Genomic DNA, 15,552 nt, shown 5'->3' on the forward strand with positions numbered 1-15,552 from the left:
TAAATGAATCTATTGAGTTTTTTGTTTTGATCATCAGCTGGAGCTGAATAACAAGTTCATATAATTCAATAACAGCAAAAAAATGACAAAAAGAAAAAAGAAAATTCAGCAGCAGCAGCAGCAACACCAGGAGAAAGCCCTTATTTTCACATTGACAAATTCAGGCACCTGAGAAAAGGCTCAGTTTGTTATAGTTCCTGGAGGTAAGCTATGAATGCTGGTAGAAAAGTCCATTTTCTTCAATGGTAATCATTTTGAGTTCTACTATCTTATGATTTTTAAAAAAACTATTCAGGAAAGATTATTGGAAAAATTAGAAACCTAACACATGGAGTACAAAAGCCCTTTCCCCCTTCTCTTTCCTCACCAAAAAAAAAAAAGTACTTTTCTCATAGATAACAGTATCATGTTTACCATAATCATGGCTCTGTCCTACTCTCCAAAGGTTTTATTTATTACTCCCTAATAAAAGACAATGTGCTTAGGATCAAGAAAAGAAATGATTCCCCGCAGGGTAACAAAGTCCAAGATCTACCTTTTGACGATGGCACACTCTACTGCGGACTGATTCATCACCTTTGTGAAGCAGGATGAGCAAAGAGTGATCTTGTCTCTTCTTGATCTAAATTTCAGTGATCTTGTACCAAGATCAGTTCTCTCTTTAATACATCAAAATTTAAAATGTGGAACCTTCCATTTCTTTGTCAGCAAAAGAAAAACAAACCCCAAGTAGCTAAATATTGTCCTTACAATGATTACTGCTTAAAATTGTTTAAAATCAAACGTCCAAGATATTTTATAATTATTCCAAGTGTATGCATGTGAAGCCACTCTGTCCCCTGACTCAAGTACACAAATTTTTCTCCTTAGTGGATGAGGAAAAAAAGGGGCTAGAGGGGAGAGTGACTGGATTTCTGGTTTTCTGTCTCAGTCAAGTCCCTGGGGTAAGGGAATCCCATCCAATGAAGAAAGGTGCCCCTCTCTGAAACTTATAAGTCTTGAAGAGTTGCCTAGTATACTGAAAGGTAAAATGATTTCCTGGTTCACATAGTCCAGAAAGATTTTTGTTTTACAAGACAGTCTCCAAAGATAGTTGGTGTTTTAAAGTTTTCATTAATTCATGTTTCATGAAATTTAACATTTAAATAGAGCTAGCATGTGTTGACCTTTGCTTAGAAAATTTTTTTAATTGACAGAAATTTAAAGTAAAGAAAATTGAATGAGGGATATTTAAGAGGGCAATGGGCAATTACTTCAAAGACTCTCGAAATGTTTTCACATCCAATTAACAGGTTTGTTTTAGCAGACTTCATATTTATCAAAACAAGTCTCTAGAGACCCTAAGGCATGAATGAAAATACCTTGATTTGTTTAATGAGTTACATGAATAACAAATGCTAAGTTACTTAAAATATGAGCACAAACTTCCTCCCTTCAATGAAGTGAGGTTGTATTCCACTGTCTCCTTGTACAAAGATATATTCACACTCATCCAGTGCTATGAGAAATAATCATTCTGCAACTAGGTAAAATGAAGACTACTCAAGAGATTCAAGGCTGTAGCCAAATGTGCCTATTTCTTCAAATGTAGACCATGAGAAATTCTTGAATCGCTAAAATGAAATCCTGTAAAAAGTGAAGGCCAACCTACACTGCCACTGGACTATTCACTTCAACAGTTGGAGAAGATAGGAGTTGTCCTAACACCAACTGACAAAAGACTTTCTGCAGGGGTGAGGACCAAACTGCATTTTGGGCAAAGAAACTCTTCCATAGTACAGAAGGCAAAGCCTGGGAACCTTAGGAGAACACTGATAATCTTAGCTTTAGAATTTGACTACTTGGGGGCTCCAGCTTACCTTTAGTTTTTCTTTTGGAGGCTTGATTTACATTCATCTAATTAGATTAATGAAAGGGTAACTAAGTTAAATTTATCTTAATTATTTCATCCATTTCAATTCTTTTCCTTAAAAATCCTCTTTAATAAGGATTTCAAAGACTCAGTGAAGAACCTGTTGCTTCCTGCAAATATGGCCAGCCAGAACACTTGAGATTTAAAAAAAAAAACCTCTGAAATGTTGGTTGTAGGTGTCTCAAGTCAAAATTTGATCTTTAGGTTTGAAGGCAGTGCAAATAGCAGCAAACATCAGGACACAGTGAACTAGAAAAGAGAAACAAGCCAGTGAAGTGAGAAGCTGATGAATATGTTTTAAAACCTATTTCTTCCTCTGGGCCCCTGATCATGTTATAGAAAGGAACTATCACTTGTAAACAGAATCCGTCTCTAATGATCAAGTTCAAATAGCTCCTAAGGTCCTAAGTGAGGTTGTATTCCGTTGTCTCCTTGTACAAAGATATATTCACACTCATCTTATTGATTCCAAATAATGAGTGTAAAAATCAAATGAAGGCTTATTTCATTTTTAGAACTATCTGTATCTAGGCTGTTTGAGGGGGGGGGAATGAGGTTATTAACTTAATGAGGCAAAAAACCCGATTGAGAAGTATTCTTTCCAATTTAGCACCATTTTCCATAGGCAGACAGAGGTTCCGAATTTTGCTGGAGGATGGGAGGAAAGGCTCTAAATCAAAATGCCCAAATCCAATAAACATAAACCTGCTTCAATGTCTTAGGAATTAAGGAAAACTGAACAGTTTTGTCTCCCAAAGCACAATCCATAAAATGTAATCGGTGACTTTCTTAAAGAAATGTTTCAACTCTTTCAAGAATTTGGGTGCCAGCCAGGCATTTCTCCACCAGTCCCTTGTTAGTCATGTTGTCATAAAGGACTTTGTTTATCCCAACACTGAAAATCTGCCCCAAGGAACCTGTGAAGAAAAGCCTCCCCCCTCCCCACAGTGGGGCATCTTGGGCAAGGAAGACACTGATTCCAAACAACAGGGGTGGGGTGGGGGAAAAGGGAGTCCACCCAGGTAGATACTCCCAAACACAATCCCTCTCAGCCAACAAGTGCTAACTAACTTCTGGGTTAGGCATGGTGGGGACAGACAAAAGTGCTTCCAGCATCCCTGAACTAAAAATAAAAGGAAGTGTGGGAACCTAGCAGGAGGGCTAAAAGAAGTGGTGAAGTACTGAATACAAAAGTTGAGATCACACAGTGTTCAAAGCAGCAAATGAGGTGGAGAATAATGAAGGAAGCCTTCGGGAAGGGGGGAGGGGTCCTGGAGTACTCTTAGTACCTAGAAGTACTTCCAGGGCCAATCCAAAGTACTTGGATGATAGAGCCACCAGCAGGACTTTGGACAGCTCCAAAAAGCCTGTTCCGGTCTACAAGCAGCAGCAGCAACATCCTGCATTCCCCTGGGTCCAGTTGGTACCATTACCTTCCAGCACTGGTCTTCTAAAGCCATGAACTTCCGGGAAAGCTGTGTTATTTCTTTTAACATATAAAGATAATTCGCTTTTTAAGAGAAGCACTGAATGGATAGCTACATAACTGCCTCCCCATTTCTACTGCAAAGTATAAAAGTGAAGCATAAAACCCAAGTAAAATTCCTACTCAAAATGGGCTGATTCTGAGACTGTTTGTTAATGTTATCAATTCACTGGATTTTACAGGATGCAATCTAGATGAACTGGAGAAAGCAAAAAAGGGTCCCATAAATCCTTAAGACAAATAGCATTTCTTGGGGTGATGTCAAAGGTGTCTACTGATGTTAAAGGTGTCTACTGTTAACCCCTGTTTTTAAAAGCCTTCAATACTCCAAAGGGTCTATAATTTCAAGGATTAAGCAATTCCCCCCAATGGTGTAGAGTGGCATCATCTCCTGGGAAACTCTTGTCCATAGCCTCCTATAAACTCATCATAGGGGCAGTCCTGAAAAAAAAGAAACAGCAAAAGCTACAAGGAACAGCTATTTGTCAAGAATACACTAGTATCAGATATGGCTCCGTTAAACTATGGCAAACAGAATAATCAATTCTATACACAGCTAACAAGGAGGTCTGAAGCAAACAGGAGGCATTTCCCTGGTTTTGGTTTTGGGGGTTTTGTTTCTTTGTTTTTATAGCTTTCCTTTCCTTTCATATATATATAAAACAACCAACTTTATCAAAGACAGGAAATTTTTTTTAACATTTTCCTTATTCTCCTCTTATTCAACAGTGGTCTATAAAGTGAGAAATATTAGTTCAAAAATGTCCAGAAACTCTAGCAAAATATTATCTTGTTTAAATCTTGTGAAAATGGAGGGGGAGAAAAAAGCTAAAAAGTCCATTTTATCTTTTATAATAAATGTTTCCTTATTTTATTGCATAAACAATGAAAAAGTTTGGAATTAGTACATTTCTGTAGATGTATAATCAGCAATTTCAACAGAAAACAAAAATGTAAAGACCCCCAAAACTAGCCAATCAAAATGTCTCTTGAAATAATAATCAAGTTTAAATGTATTAAGAAATTCCAGCTCCCCTTTATCTTGTTGTAAGAATGAAAGGATGTCATGTAGAATGAGTCTGACATGTGTATAGTAGCTCTTTAAAATTTGCAAAGTGCTCTCAAGATAAAAGGGCCCAGGACTAGGATGTGAAGAGAGAAGCTGGAACCACTTCATGTGTCCTATGACATAGGTCTTCCTTTACAGGAAGATCAAATGACAAATTACATTTTAAAGTGAGAACAGTGAGATTATAGTATTGACAGACTTCATGGAACTTGTAGTGAAACAAATATTCTCAAATAAGGAAATTATAATCCTTAAATACTAATAATAAACCCCTTTTCATCCATGAATCACTCATTCAGGTGATGGGATCACTTTTCCAGGATCCCACAAAGAGGGAAGAATAAATGTACCTGAAGACATACATTAGTGGTATATATTTCACTCTGTATGTAGTAGACACTGTATACTCACATTCACAGCATTTAGGATGGATTAAAATGATTCTGAGAGTCAAAGAAATACTCCCAAGATTTTGCATTAAAATTGTGTGATATACGTATCTACTTCCATACTCAAAAGCAAGACATCATCTAATGACACTGAAGACAAAATGACAATAATGGGAATGACTTACCAACAGGTTTATACCCAAACAATAAATCCATGCCAAATTTTTTGCATGTGACATTTCACTCCATGTTATCAGAACAAATTTTAAAAGCACATGGTGGGTGGGGGGGAGATGGGGGAAAGCACTCAAGTTTAAAATGAAGCACAGCTTGATAAAAGTATCATCAACTATATATTCATAATCATAAAAATTTATAAGAAATATACAAAATGGCCCATGAATAACTGATTATTCTAAAATACACAGTATATATTGCAACTGATAATACAAGTGCAGTTAATTTTTTAAAAAATCAACAATTAACTGCTCCACTGTAAAGACTTAAAAATGTCCAATTACTGGCACTACAGAAAATATCTGAATTTCTCGTGACTAATTATAAAACGTGGCTTGGTCTCTAATAAAAAATAAATACTCTCTAAGGCATAGCGTGTTAGTGGTTGCTTTAATGTGCATTAGACGCAGAGCATTGGGGAGGTTGGGTGCACAAGGACAGACCTAGCTACATGAGCTGCAGAAGGCAGAAATCCCCTCAGCCCCAAGGAAGTTCCTGAACCTAAGCAGTGTCTGAATAGAATACAGATCTACCTATGTATGCAGGACCGAGCTGGGGAGCCGACCAGAGACCACGTAGTGGCTGACGTCCAGTCTGACTCGGTCCTGCTGGAAGGGGTCTGGGGGGAGTGAGATGAGAAACAGGGACTTACTTGGCTTTTATTCAGCATGAAGCCAAAGTTCTCTTAACTTAGGTCGAACAGCCCAGCTACTTTTCCAACTAAGTTGAACCAGTCTTAAAGAGTTGTGAAAGACACTACTGATATCTGAGAAGATTAGCTCACGAAGCAAGATCCCCTATGATCTCATTTTCATTTACTATTCCAAGCAATTAAGCTTTGGCCAAAGCTGAACACAGTAATATTTAATCCAAATGTGCATTTTTAGGAAGAAACTCCAAATAGTAATTTATACTCTGAAAAATAACTCTGAACATATTTAATAGCAACATAAATAAAGCCCTCTAAAGACAGAAGTACCTAAAGAAAGGAGGGACCATACCCACTTTGCTGTCCAATGGGCTACTGAGGTCTGACTATGTGTCAGCATTGTGAGAGCCTCCCCAGACCACGCAGGTCCAAAACTGCACTGGCATTCCTCTTGTAGGAGGAGGGAGGTGGAGGCAGAGGTTGTTTAATTACACAATGTTCTAAGAAGTCTTAAGTCACAGCATCAAATGGTACATTAAATGAGGCAACTAGTAAGAAATCCCTCATGACAGGGAAAAGTGTCTATTGAACAGCAGTATTAAAAAATTTGCTAAAAATGCTATTCCAACTCCATGATCTTTTACCAAAAATATTTTCCAAAAAGAGTTGGTTTTGAGTTACACAGTAATAAAAAAAGTGAAGTGGGATAAGTCATCTTTAGTTACTTATTATTCCTTAACTCTAATCTACAATCAAAACTGTCCTCCCCACCTCTTGGCTGAGCTGAGGTTCCACATTCATCCCATCATCACCACAGGGAGGAAGGAGCCTACCACCACCCAACCCCCCACATTCAAGAATCCAAAGAGCAGTCACACATAAGGACAAAGACAGGGTGAGCACAATCCGGCAGACAGACACTGAGAGGGGTTAACACTGAGGCAGTCAGAGCTGGACCAGGGGCAGAGCTGGCAGAGGTACAAAAGGGAGGCAGAGTGACCTCCTCCTTCACTGTCAGCCACTCCAAGGCCCTGAGTCTCTGAGCTCAATGATGCTGATGAAGGAAAGTCCTCCACCAACAGCAGCTTTAACAGTAGGCATGACCTTCCTATATGCTCTGAATTTCTACTCTTTCCATAGGCAACACTGAAAAGACAGGAAGCAAGGTCCATTTTACTGTGTTCAAATGGGCTGGAAGCAAATGACAAAGAGGCAAGAATGAAAGCATCCCCATTTCCTACTCAACTCTGTGACTTTGTGAGTAAGCCTACAAAATTGGAAAGGGTGTGGCTCACCCGGAACAATTCTTGAGTAGAATAATGCTATCCAGGAAAAGATTGTGATGAAAAATAACTAATGCAGAATGAGAAGGCAGCTCTGCCTTGGTGATAGTCAGTCACAGCACCTGAATGGCGACAGAAATCGTTTTATAGTAGTTGAGATTAGAACATACAGAACCTAGTGTTATCCAGGGACAGAGTCTAGGAAGTTTTAAAACATAACTTGATAGCTGTATTCCAACATAATTTTATTAGAATAAAATGACTAATTTACTTTATGTATTTAAAAATCTTCAGCAAGCTTGTCCACAGAGCCCAAGGGGTCCGTGACACAAAAAAAGTGAAGAACCACTGCTCTCAGGGAGAATCATTTCTATCTAAAAATGCTAGTGGTCAAATTACTCTTCAACTAGCTTCTAAATAGATCAAGGAGGTTAGCACCATATTAGGATTTTGAATTTAACTCAGCAGTTCTCTGTTAAGGATGCTGGTTGATATTTGCAAGATATTTGTAAACAGGGGCAAATTTAAAATTTAAATTGCCCAAGCAAAAATTTTCCCTGATTCCCTGTCCCTAACCCTGAAGCACCCATCTCCCCTCCCCACTGAACATGAAAAGATGTTTTGGAGGATGAACTCAGTTTCTCTTTCAGCCTGTGTGTGTGTATATAATTGCGTGTACAAATTCTCTTCCAATCCACTTCCTTGACTTCCCCAAAGGTTCTAAACAAGACCACCTCAACTAGGAGGGTATCTCCCCAAAAACGTCTGCCTACAGCTGCCATGATATCACACAGTCATCCTGAAAGAAGCTCTCACTCTGTAGGAACCACTATGGGAGGAACATCCACAGGTGTTAGGCCATTTTCCCTCCAAACATTTTCCGAGCTATCTGTAGCTACTTGAATTAATGTCACTAGTGCCAGTAGCTGTATGCTTCTGGCTAAATCCCTCTGATAGGTCTGGCTCCATTGTACCTGCAGCCACAACTTGCCCCTGTGCTGAGGCCAAACTGAGCAGACATTTAAAAAATGACTGGAAAGTACTTTTAAAGTTTTCTCTACATTGCACTCCATTCCACTGCTACCAGAGCAGCTGAAATAACTCAACAAAAATGCACCTCTTGGGGGTTCTGTGACAGTCCTCAAATGTTTCTGGGTATTGCCTTGGGCAACAGACTCCTCCATTCATGAACTGCCCTTCTAACTGTGAATTTAAAGGTGGCAAAGTCAAGAATTAGTGCACTAGCACTTAAGGAAAAAAAAGTCCTTCATCATTTATCCATAGAAAAAAATCTCGGTTGGTTTGTGGCACTGATCATGTCGGGAGGTCGCCAGGAGGTGGCCATATCCGGGGCTGAAAGCCAGCATGGCACCATTTTTATTCCCACCAAATGAGATAGAGAGAAAGGAAAACTAAACTAGACTAGAATGCAATGGACTACAAGGAACAGAGGGAACTTCTCTTCTCAGAGACCATCTAAAAAGTGTGTTTTCCACACCCTACTATCTATGTGATTAGCTAAGCCATAGTTTTCAACAGGATTTAATAGGGAAGTTCTAATCTTTCCATACTCCTCCAAATAAGAGAAGATAAAAAATAACGTGCCAGGAGGTGGACAGCCACCAACAGAAATAACTGTCTACATCCAAATCATTACATGTTCCCCTGAATGTCTCCTAATGAACTGTGAACATCTGGGGTCATTTTCAAAGTGCCTATCAATGGTCAATATGAATCTTTTCTGTCAGCTCTTCCTGGGTCAGATTCTTTAAATTATTCTGAAAATCCAAAATGAGCCTCTCACTATGTGTCTGTGCAAAGGGATTGCTGAAGAAAAGACTGACATCTAAGGGAGCCTCAGTCTCCGAATCCCAGGAGTCTGTCTCGGTGGTGCTGGAGTCTTCAGTGGTGGTGGGGGGGCAGCTCAGCTGCTCTAACTGGTCAATGATATCAGAGAACTGGAAGGCTGAGCTGCCCTCAGAGCGCACCGAATAGGCTGGGAAATTCACCATCGAACTGGCCTCTGACTGATTAGCTGAGCTGGGGGTGAGCAAGGAGGAGACCCCATTCAGTGGCATGTTGAGAGAGCTGCTCTCTGACTGATGATTTATCAGGGAACTCGTTTCTGAAGGGCTCAAAAGGCTCTGCATTCTGCTAGCTCGAGCTTTGACCTCAAATAACTCAGAGGTATCTGATGGTCGCTCATTGCCATTGAAATCACTCCCTTCCTCAAATTCAAAATCCTCCTCCAAATTCATATCTACTGCTTCTGTAGAATACCTGTCTGGACTGGCCTGGGCTGAGCCCAAGTGGGGAGAGAGACCCATGCCAGGGGAAGAGGGAGAAGAAAGGCCTTCTTGCAAAGCTAAACAATCATAGCCATAGGAAAACGCCTCAGATCCGCCGGCAAAAAAGGAGATTTCGGCCGGGTCATCATCAATAAATTCTTCTGAAACCTGCAACTGGGAGTTTGTCAATGTGAAAACAGGGGCAGCCCTGATGCTCTGCTTGTGACAGTGATACTCCCCAGTGGAAGTGAAGACACCTGTGGTCAAGTCATCCTCACCATTGTCATTTTGACAAGTCATCCCCATTCCCCTCTCCAGAGCCTGCACACCCAGACAAGAGGAGCTGTAATTTCTTGCAACATTACAAGACCCGACACCTTGAAATGACTGGAGTGACTGCGATCCGCGGGGTTGGACCGTTTTCTTGTCAGCTTCTTCAGCTGAAGGAACTCTGCTCCTTTCCACTGGGGTGCTCTTGGCAGAGGATGCCCTGGGGGCCAGGAAGGAGCTGGTGCTGTCCATGCAAACTGGCGGATCAGCGGGGGTCACAGGAGAGGTAGGGACTGAATAAAAGGAAGCGTTTGTAGAGCACGAGGAAGCAGGAAGTCGCAAGCCTTCCAATGAGATGCTCTGGGAAAAGAGTGGAAAAAGCAACAAGTAAAATTACATATTTACCTTCAGGAAATGAAATGTTTGCCAATGATACCAAAGACAGTACTTTTCATCACACTGAAAACAACTCTGTTCCTATTAGAAACACTGAGAGACTGAGCCAGTGACCATTTTGGTCACATTCTTTCACTTTATCTGACAAATGAGGCTAGCAAAAGGAAAAATCCACTTGCAATAAAAAACAAGGTGTGATATGATCCCAGGAAATAAGTTCCATTAAATCTTGTAAGCAAACACTAAAATGGGGTAGAGGGTGGGGGGGGTTCTGTGGGGAGCAACCCAGAGGCCTCCTGGTGTGTGACCAGCTTGAAGAAAACGAACCATTACCCAGGGCAGGTCAATGGGAGGCTAATTAATGAGAGGTACAATTTCTGGTTCCCATTTCTGATTTTATTTGGTCTGCTGCTTTGTACTACAGTCTAGGATGAACTAGGACTAATCACGAGCATCCATGGGACATTAAAAAAATCTTTAGACGAAATTAACATCAAAAGCAATGACTTTAAATGAAGTGATGCAATGTAAAATTTCCATAAGTTTCAACATAAGAAAGGAGATGACAAACCAAGAAAAAAAGCAGAAACGTTTTTTTAAAAGATGCAAATTCTACTCCAACAATAGAACTGATTTAAAATTACTGCCTCATGAAAATGAGTTAGATGGGGACAGACCTGGCTAAGGACAAAACATGGCCAGACTCACCTGTTTTGGCAAATCTTTATTCAAAGTTCGAGCAATGATTCTTGCCCTGCTGTGCCTTCTGCAGAACAAAGAACAACTTATTAGAAGAATGAGCCCTCTTCCTCTTACTAGGGCACACACACTATCCATTAATAAAAACTTCCAACAAGTCCAAACAACAGCTATGAAAGGCCTATAAAAGTCTAAGTGAAAAATGAAAAACTACAGTTCAGATTACTAACATCTGCACAGGAGAAAAAGCACAACTGGTGGAAAGAGCAGTGACTGTGATCTGGCTCACACTGCCCAGGCTTACCGACAAGGTAGGTTCTTTGCTAGAGTCACTAGACCAATGTGTCAGCCCCAAGGTGGGAGCTCGGGTCTTCCTGATTCTAGGGTCAAATCTCTAGCCGCTGCACTATCCCTCAGCTTCAATGATTATGACTACCAAAAACAATTTTTGAAAATGAACAAAAAAATTAATCAAAGAGGCAATGTACTAGGGAGACACAATGCTGGATTTTGAGTCGGGAAGATCTGAGTTCAAATTCAGCCTCAAGACACTTACCGGCTAGGTGAACCCTGGCAAGTCATTCATAAAATAAGTTGGAGAAGGAAATGGCAAAAATCTCTCCAGGATGTTTGTCAAAAAACTAGAGTCAGCTAGAAGGCACAATGGATGGGGTACTGTTTCTCAATCAGAAAGACCTGAATTCAAATCCCATTTTTTAAGGGTGACCTCATGTACCCCTGGACTAGTTTTTCCAGTCACATCTGACTCTATAATCCCATTTGGGAGTTTCTTGGCAAAAGTGTGGAGCACATGCCCGTTGTCCCCAAGATGAGTCATCCAGATCACCACTGTCAGCAACAAAGAAGAAGGGAATGACAGAAGAGGAAAGACCAAGACAGGCCCATAGTGAGTTGGCCTGAACTGGGGAGCCCTGCAGAGGAGGCCTTGAAGTATCCAGGGGGTATTTTCAGATTCCCCCAGAAGGGACATTTTCAGGAAGATGTGACACAGTCAGAGCTATGCCTTAGGGAGATGACAATGTTGGTGTTTACCCCAAACTAAGAAACTCAGCTTTAACATCTGAAAAAAACATACTTCATTCCTTTGGGTCCTGACTTCAGTCTCTCTCTTTAAACCCTCTAAAATGAGTTTTATGAAGCATTGACTATACAAAACTCAGAGAGAATTTAAGTTTCGGCCTTTAGAAATGGAACCAACACATTTCAGTCACAAAGCTCTCAGGGCTTACCTTTCATAAGGCATTTTCTTTATCCCACTGTCTTTAACATAGTCCACCAGCTGTTTTTGGGTTCTTCCACTGCGGAAAAGGTTTCAGAGAGTGAACATGAGTTATTCAAGACTCTCCAAGCACCTTCCAGCTCCCCCTGCAAGGAGTAAGCTGGATTCTCTTGACATTTTGGTAAATTTTTTTTTTAAAATCTTAGCTCCCAGGTGTCATGCTTAACCAACTTTACTTGACATGGTCCCATCTCTTACATATGTCTGGAGGCTATCCTGCAATGCTATTTTCTTTCAGTGAACATATCTTACAATAATCTAGGGAAAGCTGCCAAGAAGACTCTCTACCTGTATCTGAATGAAGACCCTCGACTGAAGAAGACAGCTTTAGCTTTTGGCTTGGGCTGATCCAAAAGCCTGAAAAAGGTGTGATGTTCTACACAAATCTTCCAGAAGTTTTTACATTCATCTCGACTTCCCAAGAGAAACTCCAATGTATCCTGATGAGGGCCCTGAAAACAAAATACAAAGATTCAAGTCATTTGTTAAGGAACAAAGGATTAAACAGTCACTTCAAGAAACAAACCCAATAAGACATGATCAAGTGAGAAATAAACACCTGTCTCCTTTGAAAAGTTCCATGCTGATACTAAAGCTACCTTTGCTAACTGCTAATAGAAATATGGCTCTGAATCATATATAATGCAACTACTTCTCTAATGGTTTTTAATTCTTTCTTCTCCTCTCTCTCTCTCTCTCTCTCTCTCTCTCTCTCTCTCTCTCTCTCTCTCTCCCCAATGGCAATAATCTTAAGAAAAATAGCATCCTCATTTTGCTTTTTTTACTTAAGAGAAAAAAACTTTCTGGCATCCTCATGTTGTTTTTAGCTTATCTAAAGGACTGAATGAGCAAAGGTGGTTTTGATGTCAGCTAATATTAAAAGTCAAATATGTATCTAGATAAATCTTGCCTTTAAATCTATCTTCCTAAACTTTGGAATGAGTCCTGTTCTAAGGCCATTGCTCCAGGTTACTGAGAGCAACATAAGTCCTTTCAGGATGTTACCTAAAGACCATCAGTTCAAGTAGCTCGACTGGTAGTTCTTTTTTGATTGAGTGCCCTTGACAATGGAGCACTACCACAGACACTGATTTTCCGCTAAAGAACTGAACGGGTACTCTAATGCCCTTTGAAAAGGGAAGCCTGACTGTTGTTAAATACTTTGATTTGTAAACTTTTATTGAGCCTGAAAAAAGAACTGACTGCTTGCATTTCCACATGGGATCATCAAGTCCCCTTCAATCTACAATAAAGCTCATTTTCTTAGTCACAGATGCCTGGACAAAGGCCCCGATTCTATCTTCAAAAAGACTCTTCAGACTAGTCTAGACCAAAAACTTGACTTTGAGAGTGATTTCAGTCAGAATGTCCACACTTCTCATTTGCAAAATAAGGAACTAAGATTAGAGAACATACAAAGTTCATTCAACTCTAAATCTCTATGTGATTCTGAATATTCAGCCTTGTCCTAAAAGGTATATCCATACATCAGGCAGATAGACTTTTATACAAAAATTCTTCTTTTGAAAAATAGATTGTGACAAAATAAACGATTGTGGGTTTGAAAGAAAGAGTGAGACAAAGAGATGATATAATGTTAACACGTACATGAACTTCTGGGTGAAGTTTAATAAGAAACCTTTTCCTCTTAAAGCTCAGCTTACGGACTTTGGACCAATTGAAGGTGTTAATTTTGGTGTTCCCCTGCATTTTAAAAAACAAAATAGTTAATAACACATATTGCTCCTGGTAGATAAGCACTTACCCTAAGCCAAATACACAAAAAGTCTATCATCAATCAAATGCCAATGACTGATAAAATTCTGCAAACTGGAAAGGAAATAAATACAAAGTGTACCAATCACAGATTTTCTTTTTTTTTTTAAAGTTCACCTGGGAGTGGCTAGGTGGCGTAGTAGATAAAGCACTGGCCTTGGAGTCAGGAGTACCTGGGTTCAAATCTGGTCTCAAGACACTTAATAATTACCTAGCTGTGTGGCATTGGGCAAGCCACTTAACCCCGTTTGCCTTACAAAAAAGAAAAAAAACCTAAAAAAATAAAAAATAATAAAGTTCACCCCCCTAATTCTGTGTACAATATATTTCCCCTTGTAAACTCAAATTCTTTGATAAGGTTCTGTATACAAATAGAATACTTGTATTCCACAAATACAAAAAAAAGAAAAGCAGGAGGGAATGGCTGCATTTAGACCAAGTTGGCTCTCTGAGAGCAATGTGGAATTACATCCAAAGGCAACAAAAATGTGCATACTCTTTTGATCCAACAATATCACTACTGGGTCTATACCCTGAAGAGATGATAAAAAAATGGTAAAAATACCACTTGTACAAAAATATTCATAGCAGCCCTGTTTGTGGTGGCAAAAATTGGAAATCAAGTGAATGTCCGTCACCTGGGGATGGCTAAACAAACTGTGGTGTATGTCATGGAACACTAGTGTTCTATTAGAAACCAGGAGGGATGGGAATTCAGGGAAGCCTGGAGGGATTTGCATGAACTGATGCTGAGTGAGATGAGCAGAACCAGAAAAACACTGTATACCCTAACAGCAATGTGGGGGTGATGATCAACCTTGATGGACTTACTCATTCCATCAATTAAACAACCAGGGACAATTTGCGGCTGTCTTCGATGGAGAATACCATCTGTATCCAGAGAAAGAATTGTGGAGTTTGATCAAAGACCAAAGACTATTACCTTTAATTAAAAAAAAAAGTTATCTTCTTATGTAATTTTGCTATCTGTTATATTTTTTTCCCTTAAGGATATGATTTCTGTCTCATCACATTCAACTTAGATCAATGTACACCATGGAAACAATGTAAAGACTAACAAACTGCCTTCTGTGGGGGGTGGGGGGAGGGAAGTGAGATTGGAGGAAAAATTGTAAAATTCAAAAAACAATTAAAAAAAAGGCCAGGTTGACCTGTTACCTGTTAAGAAACTGGGGGAAATGGGACAGCTAGGTGGTGCAGTAGATATAGCACGAGCCCTGGAGTCAGGAGGACCTGAGTTCAAATCCAGCTCAGACACTTAATTACCTAGCTGTGTGACCTTGGGCAAGTCATTTAACCCCAGTGCCTTACAAAAAAAATAAAAAAAAAAAAGAAACAAACTGGGGAAAATAAGGATAGCTTTACATCTTGCATAATACCCAAAATCTGAGGGGTGACAAACAGAGGATAGCTAAGCATTAAAATAAGGAGGGGTATTTTCAAGGAAAATACCTTCTGGAAGTTTTATGTGCCAGGAAACTGAGTCCTGAGTGGCACTACCAAGCAGAGTAGCAGCTATTGGGGGGGGGGGGGTTGTCTCTGGAATCATCCAAGAGACAGCAGCACTCCATAGTCATCGTTTCCATTGCTTCTCTGTCACAGTGATAGGGGGGAGGGGAAGCAGCAGCTGAAGCTATGGGTTTCCTGGTCACGGGCAGAAAGATTTAGAGAAACTTTTGGTGGCAGAAGAAACCAAGAGAAGTCACAAACTGCTCCTGTGCTGAAGTCAGGGGACAATACTTTCTTTCAGGGACAACTCTTTATTCTGGGGGCTCCA

General features: G+C 40.0%; 1 protein-coding gene across 4 annotated transcripts in view; it reads right to left on the reverse strand.

The window, feature by feature from the left end:
- Positions 1-15,552, reverse strand: part of FARP2 (FERM, ARH/RhoGEF and pleckstrin domain protein 2) — an 84,876-nt gene that overhangs the window by 28,858 nt on the left and 40,466 nt on the right. For all 4 annotated transcript variants that reach the window (XR_012469291.1, XM_074190687.1, XM_074190686.1 and 1 more), the window contains exons 9-13: positions 13,587-13,682; positions 12,267-12,430; positions 11,929-11,997; positions 10,688-10,745; positions 9,691-9,943 (exon numbers count right to left, since the gene is read on the reverse strand). Coding sequence is in view for 3 of the 4 variants with exons in the window: in XM_074190687.1 (XP_074046788.1) it covers positions 9,691-9,943; positions 10,688-10,745; positions 11,929-11,997; positions 12,267-12,430; positions 13,587-13,682 (640 nt within the window). In the remaining variant the exon portion in view is untranslated. The remainder of the gene's footprint in view (positions 1-9,690; positions 9,944-10,687; positions 10,746-11,928; positions 11,998-12,266; positions 12,431-13,586; positions 13,683-15,552) is intronic.

The sequence above is a fragment of the Macrotis lagotis genome, chromosome 6 (genome assembly GCF_037893015.1).
Source record: "Macrotis lagotis isolate mMagLag1 chromosome 6, bilby.v1.9.chrom.fasta, whole genome shotgun sequence".
NCBI classification, from domain to species: Eukaryota; Metazoa; Chordata; class Mammalia; order Peramelemorphia; family Peramelidae; genus Macrotis; species Macrotis lagotis.